This window comes from Rousettus aegyptiacus, unplaced genomic scaffold, assembly GCF_014176215.1.
Source record: "Rousettus aegyptiacus isolate mRouAeg1 unplaced genomic scaffold, mRouAeg1.p scaffold_m13_p_9, whole genome shotgun sequence".
Lineage (NCBI taxonomy): Eukaryota > Metazoa > Chordata > Mammalia > Chiroptera > Pteropodidae > Rousettus > Rousettus aegyptiacus.
The window spans coordinates 27112752-27133742 of record NW_023416312.1 but is presented as its reverse complement, the minus strand read 5'-3'; the positions used below and the strand labels follow the sequence as shown (position 1 = coordinate 27133742).

Sequence of the window (20991 nt, the reverse complement as noted above, 5' to 3'; positions counted from 1 at the left end):
GCCACTCCAGTTAGGTTTTCCAGGCTTAAGACTACAGATGGATTCTAATATTGTGTTAAAATACTAAGTCCAGAGGTCTAGGGTATGGTTTAGAATTGTTGGTTATATATTCTTTCTGATAAATTATTTATGTAAACTTATTAGTCAAAGTATGATTGATATAAGAGTATTTTATTTTATGCCATTATACCCTGCTTGATTTTCAAAAGAAAGAAAGGGTTTTTAAGATAATTTGTATAAATCAGGAGGCAAGTGGTAGTAGGCCCGTGTCATGATAAGAAATTCTGTTTTTGTTGTGTAAATGAGGTAACACAAGAGGGATTATTTTTTTCTCTAAATTACAATTATACATAGGTTTTTAAAAGTAGAGAGACTAAAAATGTTGACATATTTTCACTTTTATCTATCAAGTATTCATTATAAAGATATATTGACATAGCTTGTAAAAAATAGTTTTTATTAACTTTGTTTCTTATTTTCCCCTCCACTTATTTCTTTTGGGTCACAGGAAATCTTAATGACAGAAATTACTCATAAAGCCTTGTACTGTTTAGAAAGCTAAGGTCAGCATTAGCCATTTTCTCTCAAAGGCTCTTTTTTCCTATAAACTTTCAGGGACAAATCTCTGATTTATTTTCTAAGAGAACAAAGTTTTTACTCAGTTGAAGTGACATCCCAGTATATAGCAAAGCTGAGTTAATTATTAGATATTTTCCTTCCCTTTATTTTTTTCATTTAAATAATTGTGGTAAAATACACATAATATAATTTTCCATTTTAACCATATTTAAGTGTATAATTCAGCAACATTAAGTACATTCACATCGTTGTGCTACCACCATCCCTCTCCAGAACTCTTTCCATCTCCCTTCTATTCATTTTTAATGAGGAGTTGATTACTACAGAAATTATTTTCTAACTATTCAGTGAGAAGTAGTCTAGAGTCACCCTCCTGCCTTGAACTGGCCTTCCCTGGCAGTGTAGAAAGGAGGTTAGGTCAGACAACCAAGGATTTCTCTGACTAAGGTTCTGAAACTTTGCAATAGCCTCCTCAAATGGGGCCTCGACCTTTTGCTTAATAGCAAAAGGAACATCGTGAATGGAATGAAACATTACATAAATAGCTTCATCAAGAGAAATTGATCTAGCCTCTATAGTAACCCAACTCTTGGAGATTTTGACCTTTCAGGTTAGAATGTAGTTGCCAATTTGAAATTAAAATCTCCTCCTTCCTCCCACCTCCTTGCTTTCTACTTCCTTTCTATTTCTCCCATCTGAAACCCCTACCCCTGCCCTAAAGAATGTACCCACCACCCCAACCAAAATTCTTAATTATTGATCCCAAATTTTCAGATGAGATCGGGCTCGTTCAGGGTGGTATGGCCGTAGAGAAGTTCTGAATTTTCAAATTTTTTCAGAGTAGCCTTCTAACAGATAAAACCTTAAAAACCCTTTAATTTCCTATGACTCCCATACCTGGTCCATTCTGGTAACTTTATGAAGAAAGGAAGTTCCATTGTCCCATGAGCACACACTGACCCAGTCAGAAAATCTTTTTGGTTATTGCCCTGTCCTACCACTTAACAGGACTGATGCTACTATATAGCCCTTTGTCTTACGTGTGGACTCTAAGCACAAATACCTTTTGAAAACCTAGTGAACTTCACTAGGTTTTCACTCTGTGTCAAACTCAATGCACAAATACCTTTTGAAAACCTAGTGAACTTCAGAGTTTTAGTAAGTGACAGTTATCCTTACCTTAGAGATGGGAAAAATTGTTAGAATGCAATTATTTGGTTCTAGGTCCTACAGAAGTGAGAGAGAGACAGACAGACGGATGTGAGAACCTAGTTGATAACTAGCCTTAGCAAACACAGAACTTGAAACTGAAAAGAGATACCTTGTATTTGAGCAGTTCAGTAATTTCCATAGCATTTTATTATTTATTTGTTTGTTTGTTTGTTTATATTTGTTTATTGCTTAGTGTTTGGGTTTAAAGCAACCAGAAGAAAATTTTAGGTGGAATCACAGAAAATTTGAGTGTTAATTATAGTTAAATGTAACAAACACTTTCATCCTGAAAGCTTTGAAACTGAATTTTTTTAATTTAAATAACTTTTCTCATGTCAGACTTTTCAGAGAATTACTGAATTATTAGTCCATTTCCTATTGTTCCTATCACTCTCATGTAATTTGTCAGGCTCAAATGATACACAGTGAACCTCGGCTGAGATTTAATTGTGTGTATTTATTGAAAGTACCCAGTGGCCTAGTTTCCACTGTCATATCCAGCAGATAAATGTCTCTGAAAAGGCATCAGACTTCAGAGACAATGAGAAAAAATCACTATTGGCTCACAATTGCTGACCAGAAGTGAGTGATAAAAGTAGTCCTGGGACTCAGACAGGTGAAATTGCTAATCTACATAATTATTTGGGTATCCACCAAAGAAGTCCTGTGTATCTGTGACTTTTCACAATTTGTAGAGTTTTTTTTAAAATGCTTTCCCGATATACAAATTTTGGGAAGATGATGCTGAGAATCTCATGGCTCCTAGTTCACCCTTCCTCCCACTGCAAGCCCTCATCATGTCTTCACCATCATAATCACACAACCCATTGCTGAGGTAAATCCATCCAGTAGAAGAGCTTGGCTATATCTGTCTAGTAACTGGGACATATAAGGTAAATACACTTAGTCAACAGCCTATTTGGCAAGAAGCTCTGCTTCTCCCTTGACGCTCTTGACCTATTGTGACATACTTTCTGTACTGCCCAGTTCCAAGGGGCAGAGGCCCAGGCCCGAGACCTGGCACAGAGTACTTGCAATTTCAGTTAGATGTGCAAGTGATTTAATTTTATTTCTCTTTTTTGATTCAGTATTGTGGGATGATGTATCCTCTGGAGAGGGCCACATAAAAATATATTCCCACTTGTAGCATTTGGAAAATAAAGCTGGTTATTGCTGCTCCTTTTTCTAGCCCACGTTTTCCCATGTTCTCTTAGGCCCTGACAGCGACAGCCAGAATATAAAGAAAGAATACCTAAGGGAATATTTTCTAAGCAATGTTAATCCCAAAACTTCTTTGCCAAAGAGAGGGTTTATTGGTTAGATAAATTTTGGAAGTGCTCCATATTCTTTGAGAGCCAAGGTGTCCATTAGTAAACTGGGAATCTCATGAGGACTGGCAATATATAACAAAACTTTAACTATAAGCCAAGATTTTCAAGATTTATGACCATGGAACCCATTTTCATACAGCATCCATAAAGATCAGAGTGAGAAATGCTAACGCAGGAAATGTTTTTAGAGAACTATGTTGCCTAAGGGACTGAGTCTTCCATCTTTTTCTTTTCCCTTCAGCACCTTACACATAATGAATTATAGTAAATGCAATAGTAATATTAATTATGATTATTTTAGAAAAGGTATGTATGTGGGATTGATATTAAAATTAGTCTGAAATTGGCATTCATTAGAGGGTCTTGTCTGCATTGAAAAAAGAGGGAGTCATTTGCATGGAAAATGACTAGACCCTTTCTGGAGCCCGGGAGAGCCAAATGTGGTACAAGATGGGCTATAAAAGGAAGAATTCCATTCCCCCTCTTATTTCTTCATTTAATGAGCATTTGTTGGAACCATACTACTTACAAGTCAATGTAGGTGATAAGAATATGTGCAAGGCATAGTCTTTCTTCTCTCTCAGGTGTGTTGAGACTACTCAGGGAAGTAAGCATGCACATAAATCAGTTTAATACAGTGTAGAAAATGGCCAGGTTCAATGGACCACTATCTTGGGCCATGAGGCTGAGCAACAGTATGTGCATACTTCAAAATGAATGCTAAATCTCATGTAAGAATTTCTCTTGTGACCTATCCTTACTAGAAATATATAGGAAAGAAAGTTCTGGGAAATTCAGTTCAGCCTGAACAAGTTGAAACATTACAAAGCCACCACACCATCTCTCTCCACTGCCATTTGCTCAATAGACCCACATGCAAAGTGTCATGGCAGCAAAGATGAGCTCAACAATATCCATTCATCAAACCTGATTTGATTTTAGCCATCATTTTAGTTATTAGGGAAACGCAAGTCAAAACTACAATAAGATACCACTTTGTATCTACCAGGATGGATAGAATAAAAAAGACAGACAATAACAAGTGTTGGTAAGGATATGGATTATTGGAACCCTAATACATTGCTGGTGGGAATTTAAGATGATACAGCTGCTTTGAAAAATAGTTTGGCAGTTCTTCAAAATGGGGTGGGGGAGAATGGAGAATAGCTATTAATGATAAGGATTTCTTCTTGGAGTGACAAAAAAAATGTTCTAAAATTAGATGTGGTGATGGTTGCATGACTCAATATACCAAAAACCATTGAACTGTACACTTTTAATGGATGGATTATAGATCATGTCAGTTATATCTTAATGCTGTTAAAGAAAAGCAGCCACTTGTCCTCAGTGTAAAATTTTTGTCTCTTCTTTTTATCTGCCTTTTCTCCTGAGTTAATGGCATTCCAGTGGGATAGATTTTTTTCATGTTGATTATGATGACTTTTTCTAGGTAGAGTAGAACTATGTATGTCTGAAGGGAGCTTGAGTACCTGCATTTTGGAAAAGGAAAAAAAATGATTTCTTTAACAACTAACATAGTACAATAGTGCCATCCTACTCAATGGGTTGCTTTTTAGATGATTTCTTCATTTAAAGCATTATTATGAACTATAGAAAATAAACCACCAAAATATTTCTCTTATAGGCTTGTCACAAAACAGTGGGACTAAAAGGGTACCAAGGAATTCATATGGGTTGTACAGACATGTTCCTAAACAAATCCAAAACATGTCTGTTTATTTTCAAGAGGGTTAAAGAAAAATATTTGTTAGCTTTCCTCAGTGGCCTATGATATTCTTTAATAACACTCACTTCCTTTCATTTAACTATAATATAAAAATAGAGAGATTAAACGCTCTAGCATGCCAATCAGTAAATGCTACTTGTTTACTATAAACTTGGCTTATCTTATACAACCAACAATAAAGAATGATGTGGGAGCCATAAACTATTATCATCTGGCAATAGTCTCTCATTATTATGAACATTGGTAGACTGAGGATGTGATTTCTCAAAGGGGCTTAAGTCTTTTGGGCACAATTCCAGGGACATTGAGTTCTACTTGACACTAACAATTTCTGCTTTGTCAAAGACATTATCCTTTACAGATTAAAGGCCACTTTGGAAGGGTAGGAAGGTTTCAGAGTATAGGTACAAAATGAATTTGACTTTTACTCAAGGTTTTTTTTTCCTTTGATTTTTTTTTGTCCTTGGGTAGTTTTATTTACTCAGCAAGTAAAGGAGATGGGATTCACATCTAACGCTGTCTCTGGGAAGGGAGGCTTAGCCATTGCTTATACTCACAATTTAACTATGTGTTAACTTCTTCATTGCAGTTGGCTAAACTTGTCTGGTTACTGTTCAAGCTCATCCAGTTACAGCTGCATCTGTAAAACACTGCTACATTTTGGCATTTCGCAAGAATAATATTTTGTAAAAACAACCCAGACCTTGGTACTTTTGTCCTGTCTAATACCAAGGCTGCCTTGTGCTCTTCCCTAGGACAGCTGGAAACAAAGGCCTTCTTCCTCACTTGGCCCTCAGGCCACAGCTGCCCCCAGGGATGCCAGGGATGTGGGACACATCTTCCTGCACATCAGGATTCCTTGGCTGGATAATCCCATTAACAGCACACTGCTAGGTGTCTATTTTGGGACAGAGGAGACAGCTCCTACACCAAGGCTAGTCACCTTTGGGAGGCCTCGTGCCGAAGCAGCCATTTGAAATGGAGAGGTCATGGCCATGAGCCAGACCACAGTGGGTGGGGAGACCAAGAGTCCTCTGACAGATAGTCCTGGGTGTGGCAGAGGGGTTTCAGGAAGCCAAAGTGGGGCAGGGTGTGTAGGGTGAGAGGGTGGGGTTGTGCCTCTCAGAGCTTTGTCCTTGAGTGGGTCTTGGGGGGAAAGGCTTCAGAGCAGACCCTAGAGTATGGCCAGAAGTTTGGGAGCCAGGTCTAGGGTCATCAGAGGGGCGAGGCCGGCATTGTTACAGAGGTAGTACTGACAGCAGGAGGTTGTGGATTCGTGCTTGGAGTAGCCATCATACATGATCTCAGAGCAGCTGGGCACGCAGGACTTGCTCACCTTCATCTTGGTTGGGGTATAGTAAGTACGTGTGGTCATGCTGTAGGTGACCATGGCTGGGCAGCGCATAGGGTTGAAGCAGTTCTCCCTGTTGTAGGTGCACATATGGAAGTCCAGAGCCATGACCAGAGGCAGGGCCACCAGAAACAAGGCAAGCAGGAGCACCATGGCTGGAGGCGAGAGGGCAGAGTGGGAGTGGGAAGGTGAACAGCAACTGGTCCTTGATTTGACTCAGGCTGAGAACTATGGCAGCGCACTGTTCTCCAGAGCTCCTGATCTACTGGTGGTACTGCAACCCTGCGGCAGCTCTCAGGCCCCTCTCTTGGTCTGACAGTGCGTCTCTCCTTGCGCAGAGCCGGGACTGCACCATCCTGGCTGTCCTGCTGCCTCTGCTGCAGAGAGGCCTGTTTTGATTTTTAAAGAGCAGTAGCATTTGGAAGTATTCTTAGAGTTCCTACCTCACTCTCTTAGGTGGCAAATACATTTCTGTTGATGTGGTTTATGATTGAAACACTGCTGATACCTTTGTGAGAAAACTACTGGATTACATTTAAGAGACTGAGAAAGATTGGTTAGCAGGAACAGCCAAGAGACATCTCTAGGCCTTTCCAGTGCAGTTTCTTGAGGATTCACACACACAAAAAGCAGTCTCAAGTTTTCTAGTTTGGAAGCAGGCCATGGAGGAAATAAGCCTTCCAGGGGCTTGTGAGAGAAGAAAAGGTGGTATGTCGGTGCCTATTCCTATTTATATGCATTTCTTGAACAGATTTAGGTTTTCTGTAGAATAAGAGCAGAGAAGCCAGAAAATGCTACGAGTGAAACTTATTAATGAAATCACTTTATCAACTTGTTGCATCTGTCAATGGGATAAAAAAAGATATTGGTAGGCCTTTATGATCTTTTTAGAATATCCCATGACTCTAATTCCTAAAAAGGTTGCCAGGCTAGACTCTCCTCTCTCGCTGAACTCTTCACTTCTCTGCTACCTCCATTTATCAAGGCTTGATCGTGGGGTCTTTAGGACTTTCTGTGAAATCATACTGTGGTTGGCATTGTCCTGAGAAGAACATCATTAGGAATGTGGAACATATTGTGTTGAATTATGTTTATAATACTTTTTTATTAATGCCCCCAGACAATTGAGCATATTTAATTTTTTTAAATATTTTTTAAAGCAAAGATCAGTTTTGTATGAGACTACTACTTGAGTATAAACACATCTTATAAAGGAAAATATAGATTTCTCCCAATCTCAGTTAAAGAAAGAATTATAACAAGAATCAGCCGGTCTGAAGGCTGCCTGTGAGCTGTTACTTAACCTTAGTCTCTCCCCTTTCCATAGTTATTTTTTGTGTTCTGGGTAAAATGGCTCTGCCTATTTCTCTCAGAATGTGTTTCAGCATTTTCCAAAGTTGACTCTGTTTACTCAGCAGTGGTCTTATACCACAGAGCATTTTAGTATCCATTTTACTCCTTAGAAACATAAAAGATGTGAGCAGAAGTTTTATATTAAAAAGTTCTCTTTTAGTTGAAAAGTTTAAGATGTCTTTAGAACAAGCCTATCTCAACTTTCCATCAACCATATGGGAGACCAGAAAACCTAATGTTTATGAGCAGAGGTTTTAGGAGCAGGAAATTTCTGTTCTACTATTGTCTAACTAATATCCCTGGGATTTAGTTTCCTAATTTATAAAAAGGAAATATTAATAGTGCGTGCCTCCCAGGGTTGGGGTAAGCAGTACATTAGATAACGCATATGAAGAGCTTAGGCCAATGTCAGGCATGGAAAAAGACCTTAATAAGTGGTGGGATTGTGCTGATGGTAGTGATAATGATGATAAAGGATTTGGTGTCTCAAAAAGTTGTATTATAATTTTACAACATGGCATTTTCACATAAGAAATCAGAGGACATAATCTGCAAAGGTTATTTGAATTTGCTACTATGGAAGGAAAAATTACTTCTTTGTCACATAATGGCTGCCATATATTTTTACTCAGAGTGCGTGTGCATGTGCTTGCAAGTGCGCACACATGAATGCAAATGCTGTTATATCTTGTGTCTCTGCCTTGATGGTTAGGAGTTTTGCTTTAGCCATTTTTAAAAATCCAACGCAGCTCTTAACATCATGCAGTACATACAGTAAGCTTTCTACGAATATCAAATATGTTTTTACTTGATAAAAAATCAAAATTTCATGTAAAATTATACTAGTAGACAATATTGCAACTTTGTGAAGATTTACAAGATGTTTTATTTTTAAATAAATTAAATTAGGAAATAAGGCCTTAGAAACTAACTAGAACTGATCTCTTTTTCATAAGAATTCACTCTCCCCTCACCCTTGGATGGAAGCCTGGAGAACCACAATTGAGAGTAGTCAGAGACCAGGGGAGCTCTGGCAAGTTAGGGGACCACATTCATGTTTTTTATAACAGGAAGCATCTGCTCAGCATGCTGTCACAGAGAATGAGAACCCAGACTCAACTTTCTTCTGTCCTTGGGTGACCTATTTCGGGGGTCAGAGTCTTCTAAGTATATGGTTGGCCATGTTCAGATCACAGGTTTATGGTCTGGCTGCACCAGGAGCCAGAGAAGGAAGAAAGAATCTGGCCCATCACCTGCTGTAATGGGAGGTGGTAAAAACACATCTAACCCCAGAGAAGGAGAGGTAGTTTTTCAAGAAGGAACCAGGGTACTAGTAGGAAAGGGGAACAAATACTGGGCAATCAAAAATGGCAAATACCAATTATTCCACTTTTTAAATATTTTGATTCTTGACTTTTTAGATATTGCGTGTCATCTAGCTAGTCTGTATTTAACCTGTGTGAACTTTAAAACACAGTCTGAAGTATTCTGCTTTGTTATTTCTGTCCTCTATGTGGGCCAAGTCATCGTCCTACTCTCATCTGAGTAGGAACATCCTTCAAAGAGATTAGATAGGAAGTCAGGATTTGAGGGTATTGTGGCATCAGTATTAGATACTAGGATGAGCTACCTTTATATATTTATTTTTTGATTAATTAATTTTTATGATGACATTGGTTCTATATAAGTTAAAATAAGTTAAAATCTATTATGTTCTATAAATTAAAAACAGGCAACAGACAGCAGGGAAATTTTGCCAATTTCATTGAAATTTGAAGCCTGAATAGGTAAAATACATTGACTTTCCATAAAAGGTGATGCTTTTAACACAGTAGAGGATCCTGTTACTTTGAAAATGGCTCTTCTCTTGTTTGGTTTGGGGGTTTTAGATGTTGTTTGTGGATTTTAGAATCCCATCCAAATTTAAGAAATTATATTTTGTTTTTGTGTTGTAGGGGAGAACTTACCCATTTCGGGGTGCCTTCCCTCCAGTATGGAACCCCATTGCATATCTGGATTACAACAATCTGTGGCGGACAATGGATAACATGGGAAAGGAGGTAAAATGTGTGTTTGAACATAACCTGTTTCTGAAATAACAATAGCAACTGTTTAATATCCTTCCACCATACAGGGAACATTGCTGTGGACAATGATGCATATCATTTTCAAGGCATCCAACAACTCTACCAAGTTGATAGTAATTCCACTTTACAAATGAGTAAAATGAGTACCAAGGAGTTATATAATTTCCCCAAGACTACACAGCAAAGAAACTAGTATTCAAACTCACATCTCTCCAATACTAATGCCTATGTGCTTTCCAGTCTATGCCACTGAGAATTTAAGTGATGTATTTTTGCCAGGCATCCTACTTATAGCTGTCTTACTCATATGTGACACCACTTTAGTAGTAAAGTAGAGAAAGATTTGTTTCCCCAAAGTTTTTTTACTTAGTCTGAGGCTCTGTAACATTACGCTCTCAAACCTAAATTGGGGACTTAGAATGTGTGTTAGATTTCAGTAATAATAATAATGATTATCATCATCAAAATTTATTAATTTATATGCCAATACTACATATTAATTTATTACATATTTATACATACATTTATACATCGTTGCTATTATTATCATTGTTATTATTACAGCATTAAGACATAGAATCCAAAGAGCTATTCATCCCAACCTCTTCACTATCTATACATTGCCAATCACACATTCCAACATAGACAGAGAGACCTGTTTTTGGAGGTTCTTCTTAGGGCATCTTGGCAGGGCAGTGGACAGTAACCATCACATCTGGATATGGGCCATTCTTTCTCTGCAGATTCCAGCTGATGCACCATGGGATGCCCCTCATGCTGAAGAATGGGACCGGATGACAATGAAAGATCTCATCGACAAAATCTGCTGGACAAAGTAATCTTGACTATTTAAAATATACTGTTTATATTCCCTTTTTATCCTTTGTGTACTATTTTAAACTGTAACATTTTTCTTTATAAATTATAGAAAAATGTTAAGAGGAAACCTAATGATCTTTCAGTCAGTAATAACTTTGAAGGTACTTTAGAGATTTCAGAGCAAGTTTGAACATAAAATGAATTTGAAACATAAAAAGAAAAGTAGGTGAATAGAGAAGAACTTTTTTAATGAAAGGATTGTATGATTTGCAATAAAACAAGTAATTGTGTTTTCAGATTACATAGAGGTCAGCTACAGAAGCAATTTGGAAAGATACTAAAGTAATTCCAAATAGATATAAAATATGAAACTAGAAGTACACTAGTCTATCTTAACAAAAATATAAAGTATATAATGTTTTCAGTGAGAATATGTGTTAGTAGCTGAGTTACTAACCAATCATTCAGTCATCATTTTGGGGCTGGCATGTGAAGGCACTGTACCAAACACTGAGGAATCATGGAGAATTTGTTAAACAGGCCCCTTCCCTCATGGAATTTATATTCTTTTAGTAGGAGAGTAGCATTATAAACAAAATTAAGTAACAGTGAACCTGAACTAAGTAAAGGAGATATTCTTTGATGAATCAATCTTTAAACATAAACGAAAAAGTCAAAATTTTGGTCAACTAAAAATAAGCCACCGAGGTTGGGAGGAGGCAAAGAAGGTTGGAAGGTATAAAGGTGTGGTATTTTCTAGGAATGCCCCATAGTGGGTAAGGACACAGGAAATATGGATGGGGTAAAAAAAAAAAAAACAGTATGTTCTCGGAATGAACCGCAGTGGATGGTGGGAGACATGAAAGATGGATGGTGTGTGTGGATGGAATCTTCCATGGATGAGCCAGTTGTCGGAGGAGACAGGAAGAGTTTATAGTGTGAAGGGATGGTATCTTCTAGGAATGAATCTTAGTGTATATAAACGAAACAGGAAAGATAGATGATATGGTGAGATGGTGTATTCCCGCTCAATAGAGAAAGACATGAAGGGTGGATGGCATAGGGGAATAGAATCTTCCAAGAATGAGCCACAGTGAATGGGTGAAGACAGGAATGATGGATGATGTAGGGCGATGGTATCTTCCAGGAAGTAGTCACAATGGATGGGGAGTGGGCAGGAAGCCTGGATGGTGTCAGGGATCGTATTGGTATCCTCCAGAATTAATCCATAGTGTATGGGGAAAGAGGAAGGCGATAGTGGTTGGTATAGGGGATGGTATCTTCCAGAAATGGGCCACAGTGGATGTGGGGGATGGTACAAAAATAAGGTTTATATGAGGTGATGGTATGATCCATGAATGTGCTACAGTGACTGTAAGGAATAAGCCACAGTAGTTAAGGAGAGAAGTGAGAGATGGAATATGTGTTTAGATGGTATTTGCAGCAATGAGCCACAGAGGATAAGGCAAGACAGGACCAATGGATGGTGTGGGAGAATGTTATCTTCTAGTAATGAGCCAGTTGGTATGTAGACAAGAAAAGTGGAGGATGGATGGTATTTTCCAAAAATTATATACAGTGTATTGGTGCAGACCTGAAGGATGAATGGTATGAGGGGTGGTATATTCCAGGAATGAGCCACAGTGAATGATGGGAGTTATGAAGGGTGGGTGTTTCGAGAAGTTATTTTCCAGGTAAAGGGAACAGGAAACAGCTTTTATAAAGATCCTTTTGCCATGAAGACCATTGAAGTGTTTTAAGCAGAGTGGCTTTTTATTTTTTGTTTTGTTTTGTTTTGTTTTGAGTTTGGGGCTCTTAAAAGACTTCATTGGCTATAATGTAGAGAAGCATCAAGAAGGAGCTATAAGATTACTAGATAGGGATGACCATGAAGAGCCACCATTGTTGTAACCTAAGTGATGGGCAGTGGTAGCCTGGACCAGAGTGAGGACAGTGGAGGTGGAGAGTAGAGAATGGTTATTCAAGTAAATGGGAACAAATATTCTTAACTATCCCTAAAAAGCATATTGACCTTTTGGACTATACTGGGATTAGCATATTTGCAGTTAACTTATCATTTCCTAAAAGCAAGGAAAAAGATTATTTTCCCCAAGAGTTAAAATATACATTCCTTCAGAAATTGAGTCCATGAGTTTTTTTCAAAAGCCATAAAAATGTTTTCTAACCATACTAAATTGTGTTTTAAAAACATGATGTCCTGTGAAGCATGTATGTATTTATCTCTGGCATCTGCTCTTGTTCTGTGACCAGCACTGCTAAGCAGTTTGCATCTCTCTTTGTGAACATCAATGTGACCTCTGAGCCCCACGAGGTGTCTGCCTTATGGTTCTTGTGGTATGTGAAGCAGTGTGGTGGCACCACTCGGATATTCTCGATTACCAATGGGGGCCAGGTATGGAGTGTACATTCTCAGATATAATTAAATTTGTGATTTTTGCTCTCACCCAGATCAGCATCTTAATAACTGCTTTCATATTTCGAAACGTGAATGGTTACCAGCTTAAAATAATCTCAAAAAACATTTCCAAAAACAAAATTTCTCATTTCCTTTTCTCATTTGTAAAAATAAGTTCACAGCTAAAGAATGTTTCATTTTGAATTAATTAGATTTCAGAAATTCAGTTCTTTCCTTTTGGAGGTAGGTAAAATTATGTAGGAGGAACTAAATTACTGAAATAACTAATTTCCAACAATTTTTACTACAGTTGCCCCCACTCTTTATTCATGGGTTCTCTTTCAGCTGTTTTAATTACTTGTGGTCAATTTCATTCAAAAATATTAAGTGGAAAACTCCAGAAATAGCTAATTCATGAGTTTAAATTGTGCACCATTCTGAGAAGTGAGATGAAATCTCATGCCCTCCTACTCTTTCCCACCTGGGACATGAATCATCCTTTTGCCCAGTGTATCCACGCTAGATGTTCCCTATCCATTAGTCACTTAGTAGCTATCTCAGTTATCAGATTGACTGTCACAGTATCACAGTGCTTGGGTTCAAGTAACCCTTATTTTACTTCGTAATGGCTCCAAAGTGGAAGAGTAATGATGCTGGCAATTCAGATATGCCAAATAAATGCTGTAAAGTGTATGTACATGTCAGAAAAATGGTAAACATATGGTTCAGTACTGTCCTCAGTTTTAGGCACCCACTGGGGGTCTTGGAACATATCCCCATCAGATAAGGGGATGATTACTGTACTTGTAAAATTACTGTAGTTAGTCATCTCTGTTCCAGATATAAGGCTTATTTGTCCCATTCTATGTCTCAATTATTTTGTTAACTGTTATAGAATGGAAGTGACTGTTCTTCCTATTCACAGTGATTTATGGCCACTCTTTCAATAGTAAATTCTACATTTTGGATTCTAATTTTTTTTTGCTGTGAACTAGTATTTGCCTAGTTCCATACCACTGGTAAATCTCCAGAACTCCCCAAGATGTCTTTGTGGCCCTGAGAGTTATTGCCCATTTGACCCTTAGCTTTAGCAAATGTAGGACAATTGTAATTTTCATCTTTTTTTTATAGGCGGAAGTGACACATTGCTCCTTTTTACTTGTATTTTACTTTCTGAAGTATATTGCCTCATATTTTGTATTTATATCCCTCATTCAAAGGAGCCAAGAAGATACTTCTAGCCAAAACCTACATGACCGTTTGGAAAGAACAGTTCAGATTATAAATTTCAAACAATTACCACACTATCTTTATAAAGAACTTAGATTTATCCTTTAATAATTTAATTCAACCAATACTAGACATGGGGAGGTAGACAGTGAATAAGATGGAAATAGCCCATGGTCTCTCCACTACACTAAAATTCAAAGTAAGTCTTGGAAAACGGGGGTCAAATTATAAATTAAATAGTCCCAGTTTCTTGAGGAGTGACAGACCATGAATGTAGGTCTGAAATACTATGAAAACATTTTTAAAAAGAATTTTGGTGGTATCATTAGAACGAAAATCAGTTATAAAAGCATAAAAATGACTGCATGGCTGCTCATGCAGGCTTTTCTGGCAGAGCGTGATTGAAGTACCTAATTGTCAAATATTGGGCTGTGCCTCAGTGCCTATGTGTATTTCTAACCATTCAGAGATCATTATAATCTTCTATAACAGACTAAATATATTTCCCTGGTTCTTATAGAAGACGTTGCATTAAGAACTTAACTTCTTAAACTGGAACTATTTCCATGGTGAATACAGCAGATCACAGTGGGACTCATGGTCTTATAGGGCTGCTCAAGGGAATTATTTAACAATGTCTAGAGGAATAGACAGGTGCTTAGCTTTTACACTTTTGCCCTTGTGTTGAAACTTTTAGATATTTTTTCAGAAATTAATTAAATATCTGATATTTAGATTCTTAGAACATCATTTGGTGATGATCAGATGATTTCTAAGTGCACCCTGAGCCTGTTCTCTTGGAGAACATTTTAATCTGCTTAGAAAACCCTTGGCTTGGGGTTTTTATAAACCTAGGGGAGATAGAATGTTCATCCTTGTTTCAATAAAACTAGGAAAAAAATAACTTAAAAAAAGGAAGCACATCTTCTGGGGAAGTACATCACTCTTCGTTTCTCAGGGCTTCCTCCATGCACTGCACTCTTGGGAATTTGAAGCCCACAGACTTGTTGATATTTGCATTCAGTCAAGGGACTACTGTTATAAGGGAACATTTCTTCTGATTCTGTGACTTTATAAACTAGTAACAGCTTATCATTACCAGAAACTGCAGAGCATGATGATCAAGGTCTCTTGGTAGACTGCTTCTGTCCTAATGAGTTCTTCCAATAGTTAAGTATGCAGAGGGTAGAGGTTTGGCCTGTGACTTTTTTGAAGTTTTTCCAATCAGTGGCAATATGATATTTCTTCTTTGGACTTTTATAATATTTCTTTTCCTGCCTGACTTCTGTAGGAACGGAAGTTTGTAGGTGGATCTGGTCAAGTGAGTGAACGGATAATGAACCTCCTCGGGGACAAAGTGAAGCTGAAGCATCCTGTCACATGTGTTGACCAGTCAGGTGAAAACATCATCATAGAGACACTGAATCATGAAATATATAAGGTAATTCAGTTTAGTCAAAAAGAACATATATTAAATAGGCCTTGTGTCTTCTGTAGCTTCTAACCAAATGTAATCCAAGCAGTGACATAATTAATGCCGGCATGTTTCCAACTCGGTCTTCTAAATTACCAGCCTTGGTTGACATGCCTTGTTTGTTGCCTCATTCTGTATGGTGTTACTGCTCAGTGTCATTCAAAATGATAAATATGATGTTTCATGCCCTCTGCAAACACTGTGACCCATGTTTGAGGTTGCATTTTATGTTCATGTGTTTTAGTGCAGATATGTAATTAGTGCCATCCCTCCAACTTTGACGGCCAAGATCCACTTTAGACCAGAGCTACCGACTGAGAGAAACCAGTTAATCCAGCGTGTTCCAATGGGAGCTATCATTAAGTGCATGATGTATTACAAGGAGGCCTTTTGGAGGAAGAAGGGTAAATCGCATTTATTCATGTTTAAATTGTATTAAGTGAAGGAACCACACTTTTTAAAGAAACGTTATACTAGACAGTGGACGGAAAAAAAGATAAATACTTTCAAATTGGTATAGAAAGGATCAGAAATCTCAGTAGCCCCTCCTCATAGTCCCTTCAACACAAAATGACCCCAAGAATACTTGCTGGCAGTGAAAGGTAAGAAAGAGATCCCATCAGTTTTAGGCTTACCATTATCTTGACTCCTTGCATATGTTCTGCCACTTATTCTTCATGAGCAGAATAAGACAAAGTGACACCATGGAAAAAGTGCTATTTTAAAGTCACACAATCCTGTGCCTCACTTGCTTATGAGCTGTGTGGCCTTGGCGTGACACTTCACCTCTCTCAGCATCAGTCTCTTTGTGTAAAATGGTAACAATGAGACCTACTCTCAGGGTACTGCGAGGATTAAATGAGGCATGGTCTAGGCAGATATGGTGGCTACTGTTGATAAGCCTTCTGCTCATACACAAAGGATTCCTTCTTGCCCTTTCTTCCAGCGGTTCATAGATGAGTTTCCTTCGTATATATTCCAGGACTCCAGGGCCATCTTACAATTTAGCCATCCATTGGTCATACATGACCTTTATGTAAAGGTCATTTATATGGATCACTTTCCATGTGTCTGGGTGAACAGACATCTTGTATAGTCAGCGTGTGTATTTGATAGGAAATAGCTTCTAGGGTTGGGGCAAAGACCAATAGTTTAAGCTTTGCCTTTCTCTTAGCAAAATAGTTTTTTTATATATGCATAATTTTCCCCCTAAATCTCTGATGAGATCAGTCTCAATTTATTATTGATTTTCTCTTGGTTAAGATTACTGTGGATGTATGATCATCGAAGATGAGGAGGCTCCAATTTCAATAACCCTCGATGACACCAAGCCAGATGGATCGCTGCCCGCTATCATGGGGTACGTTAGAGCTGGGTGTCTTCATTTTCCAAATTGTGTTGGTATATTATTGTGGATGCTGACAAAGCATATTGTTTTGGAATCAAGCTCAAGTAATGATAAATAACCCTACAGAAATATATATTTCCATGTATTAAAATATTAATGTTTTGTATAGGGGACAAGAGCACTAGGAAGCTTCATTAAAATTGACACCTCGTGCCCATATATTTCTTTCTCCAATAAAGCTTAAATATTGAGGACAGCAAAAGAGGAAGTGAGACAGATGGTGTGGTAGACAACCCTGCCTAGAGGCAGAATGTCCACAACAATTGTGGAATGAGAACTATTTTATCTTGTAAAATCTTCTAAAGTTAGGGTTTCTGGGCTTTATCCTTTTATCCATTCCAAACATCACTACATAGCAAATGTTAATATGTTAACTGTTACCCTGGGATATAAGATGGATGACCAATTAGATAGTGCAGTTTGAAGCAGAGCCAGGCCTCAAATGGATGGCACTTTTTCCAGTAGGTCACTTCATATCTGTCCTTCACCAGTGATGGTCCAGGGTGAGGTTCTGTGTCTGGAAAAGGAGAGCACATCCCCTCTTCTCACAATTCTGTACACAGCTGCTCTGCCCTTGGGGACTAGCAATCCAGAGAAGAAAGCAGGACTCTAACAAAGGAATTGCTAAGGAGTGCTGCAGCTACCCAGTTGCCATGCCTTTTAGCCCTCTTCAAAGCTATACAAACAAAAGGGCTATTTATTCTACTACATGGCAACAAAAAAAGCACAGCTTCTATAGCAATCAAGTGACTTTTAGAAACCAATCATTTTCCCCTTAACCCCCGAGAGAGTTGAGCTCATGAACATTGCATCATTGAAGGGAAATTACGAAATCAAAAGGAGTAGACCTATGATCCAAGGGACTTAGAAAACAGGCTGTGCTGCCAGACTGTGAACAAAACATTTTATAACCACTTCCCTGGCAGTAAAAAAATAATAATAAACAGCACCAGCCTCCCTGGGAAAGGCAAGCGCTCATAGCACAATGACCACAGGAACAGTACCCCTCTTCATCTGTAACCCCTTTGGGCAGGAAAGGATACAAATGGTTTGTGCAGTTTGCCATCACTTTCTATATGCCAAAGGAAAGTAGGAGGTAGTGGTAGTTTTTAGGTGGCTCAGTCAAGACCAGTTCAACTGTGGGTAGAAGAACATTGATATTCTCCTTGCCCTGGGAGTTAGATGTTGTGGCATCTGCCCTTCTGGCCTTTCTTCAGCTTTTTAAACAAGGACATGTGTGGCAAAAGCCTTCCAGATGTGTATGGGGTTATTTAAGCAGTTTCTAAAAAGTGATATTCTGTCCATTTTTTGCTTTCAGTTTTATATCCCACATATGAGTGAAATCATGTAGTTCTTAAGGGAAAGGGGGAATAGAAAAGGGTAAATGGGGTCGAATATGTGGTGATGGAGGAGATTTGACTTTGGTGAACACACAATGCAATATACAGGTAATGTATTATAGAATTATACTCTTGAAATGTATAAAATTTTATTAACTAAGGTCACCCCAATAAATGTAATAAAAATAAATTAATTAACAGCTTTAAAAAAGTGATATCCTCATCTGCTTAATCTGGACAATTGCTTCCACTCTGTTCTTGCCTTGAAACTATATTGCCTCCACCCTGCTCTTTGCTCTGGGCAAGGAAAGCCTTTAAGATAAGGGTGTTAATTGTCCAGTGCTGTGTTTGTGGTAACTAGCCCCTTTTGGAAACCAGAAAGGAACTTGTACCTTAGAACTGTGAACTCAATACTAGCATGTTTAATTTCCTCAATAAAACACTGAATAAACTTAAAGGATAGTAGTCCGTAGTTAGGATTAGATCAAAGAGGTTATTTCATTCTTGACTTGAGATTCAAAAGAAATAGCAAACATTAACTGCCCTTTAGAAAAGAACTGTAAAAAGCACCCAATATCTAAAAAGGTGTTCAGATAAATCATTTTAATCTTTCATTAGATATTGGCAATTTCCATTATTGATTTTTTTCATAAACCTAAAATTTGACTAAAATCATTACCAACAAGCCATAACATAAGGTGCCAAATCAAGCAAAATTATGACTGTATCTCATAAAGTTTAATAGTTCAAATTTCCTAAACAGCCACAACTTCCTCTGAAATGCTATTCTCTGGTTGAACACAAATACATTTTGCATCTTTGCTTCCCAGAATTATCTTGAATAACAGCTCCAAAGGAATTGCCAATCAAATTATGAAACAATTTAATTTTGGGGTGAGGGAGAGGACAAAATATCTGTTTACAGCCCCTGCATTTTCATTCCTAACCTTGTCTTTCTTTCTCTAGAACAGAAGAAATACAACTTTTAAACGATTTTTTTTTTTAAATAGGGAAATAATTTTATTGTCCTTAGCTCATTTGGAGTTTTAAAAGCTTTCTAATAGTAGTATCATAGCTAAGGACTTCTTGTCACAATTCAATTATTTAAAGTACCAGTATAATAAATAGAATCTATTTGATTAAATTCAGATTTTTACTGAAATACTAAATTTGGGGACTGTGCTAGTCAGTATCTCATGAAGCTAACTCAGAAATGGAGGTTTGGGTACAGGAAGTTAATTGGGAAGTACTCTGGAGATCACTACCTATGGAGAAGGGAAGGAATCATCATTAGGCAGAAGAAGAGGTTGGGCTTTAATGTTGTCCCAATGGAGGCCTAAGAAATACCACAGTGAGCTCTGTAGTTGGATAGTTCTGCATTATCCAACTTGGTACCTTACACTGAAGCAAGGGGTGGGCCTTTGTACCCACACCACACCTTCCAGCCAGTCATTCTGTGGAGGTGGGAGAGGGACCTTGAATCAGTCCTCTCCTGCAAAGTGTGATTGCTGGGGAAGGGTTCAGCTGTGAGCTGAGGGTAATGAGTGCTTGGGCCTTAAGAAGGGATCTGGGTGGCCCACCACAACATACATTACAGGTACTTATTTATATTTGTTTTTTCAGCTTTTATCGAGTATTTGGCTGAAGGCAACAGTCATTATCAGAATATCATTTAATGCAACATTAATTCATCCAATATTTGATTTCTTACTGTATGCCAAGAACTATGCTAAACTTTGAGGGTAAAATATTGAGTAAGAAGTCAGCCATCATTTAGGAGCCCGCAGCCTAGCAGGGGTTTTGGGCAGAGGCAGACTGAAGGCAGCCTGATGTTTGCTCTAGTAGAGGGAAATAATGGCAGGGCGTGGAAGTTTTCATTAATACTGAGTAGGTAGAGACAAGAACACTTCAAAAAGAAGAGGAAACTTTTAAAATAAACTGCTGTCACCCAATCATTCAAATGTAACTTCTCTTTCCAGCTTCATACTTGCTCGAAAAGCTGTTCAACTTTCTAAACTCCATGAAGATATAAGGTAAGAATTTACTCGTTAAACATATGTAACAGGTTAGTTTTATGTTGTGTATGTTGCACATACAACAATATAATAGCATTATGAAAAACACAATGATTCACGAATACCCTCAAAATCCCAACAAATCAACCTTTTTTTTAAACATCTTATTTTTTATTTTTTATTTTCCCCCTCCCCTTCCCTTCTGGTAGCCACTAGTCCATTTTCCATGTCCATGAGTCTCTGTTTGTTTGTCCCGTTCATTTGTTGGTTTTAGGTTTATATCCTACATATGTGATATGTGATTTTCAACCTTTTCCGTTTGGCTTATTTCCCTTAGTATGATTATTTCAAGGTCCTTCCATGTTCTTGCAAATAGCAGTATTTCATCTCTTCTTACGGCTAAGTAATATTCCATTGTGTGTGTATATATATACACATACCACAGCTTCTTTAGCCAATTATCTATCATAGGATACTTTGGTTACTTCCATGTCCTGGCCACTGTGAATAATGCCGCTATGAACATTCACGTGCAAATATCTGTTCAAATATGAGTTTTCTAATCTTTGGGGTAAATACCCAGTAGGGGGATTACTGGATCATATGGGAGGTCAATTCTTAGTTTTTTG

At 37.9% G+C, this 20991-nt stretch overlaps 2 protein-coding genes across 2 annotated transcripts in view; one reads left to right on the top strand and one right to left on the bottom strand.

Moving 5' to 3' along the window:
• LOC107498765 (amine oxidase [flavin-containing] A) overlaps window positions 1-20991 on the top strand; it is a 62535-nt gene that overhangs the window by 30205 nt on the left and 11339 nt on the right. The window contains exons 4-10 of the mRNA XM_036226586.1: window positions 9529-9633; window positions 10404-10495; window positions 12751-12892; window positions 15417-15566; window positions 15844-16003; window positions 16863-16959; window positions 20327-20380. Coding sequence (XP_036082479.1) covers window positions 9529-9633; window positions 10404-10495; window positions 12751-12892; window positions 15417-15566; window positions 15844-16003; window positions 16863-16959; window positions 20327-20380 — 800 coding nt within the window. The remainder of the gene's footprint in view (window positions 1-9528; window positions 9634-10403; window positions 10496-12750; window positions 12893-15416; window positions 15567-15843; window positions 16004-16862; window positions 16960-20326; window positions 20381-20991) is intronic.
• On the bottom strand, window positions 5836-6418 carry LOC107498767 (ly-6/neurotoxin-like protein 1). The gene has a single exon (XM_036226587.1). It carries the CDS (start codon window positions 6371-6373, stop codon window positions 6044-6046), a length of 330 nt encoding a protein of 109 aa, XP_036082480.1. The 5' UTR covers window positions 6374-6418; the 3' UTR covers window positions 5836-6043.

What these genes read in the sequence shown, in the direction of transcription:
- LOC107498767 (XM_036226587.1), bottom strand. Translation starts at nt 6,373, where the DNA reads ATGGTGCTCCTGCTTGCCTTGTTTCTGGTGGCCCTGCCTCTGGTCATG.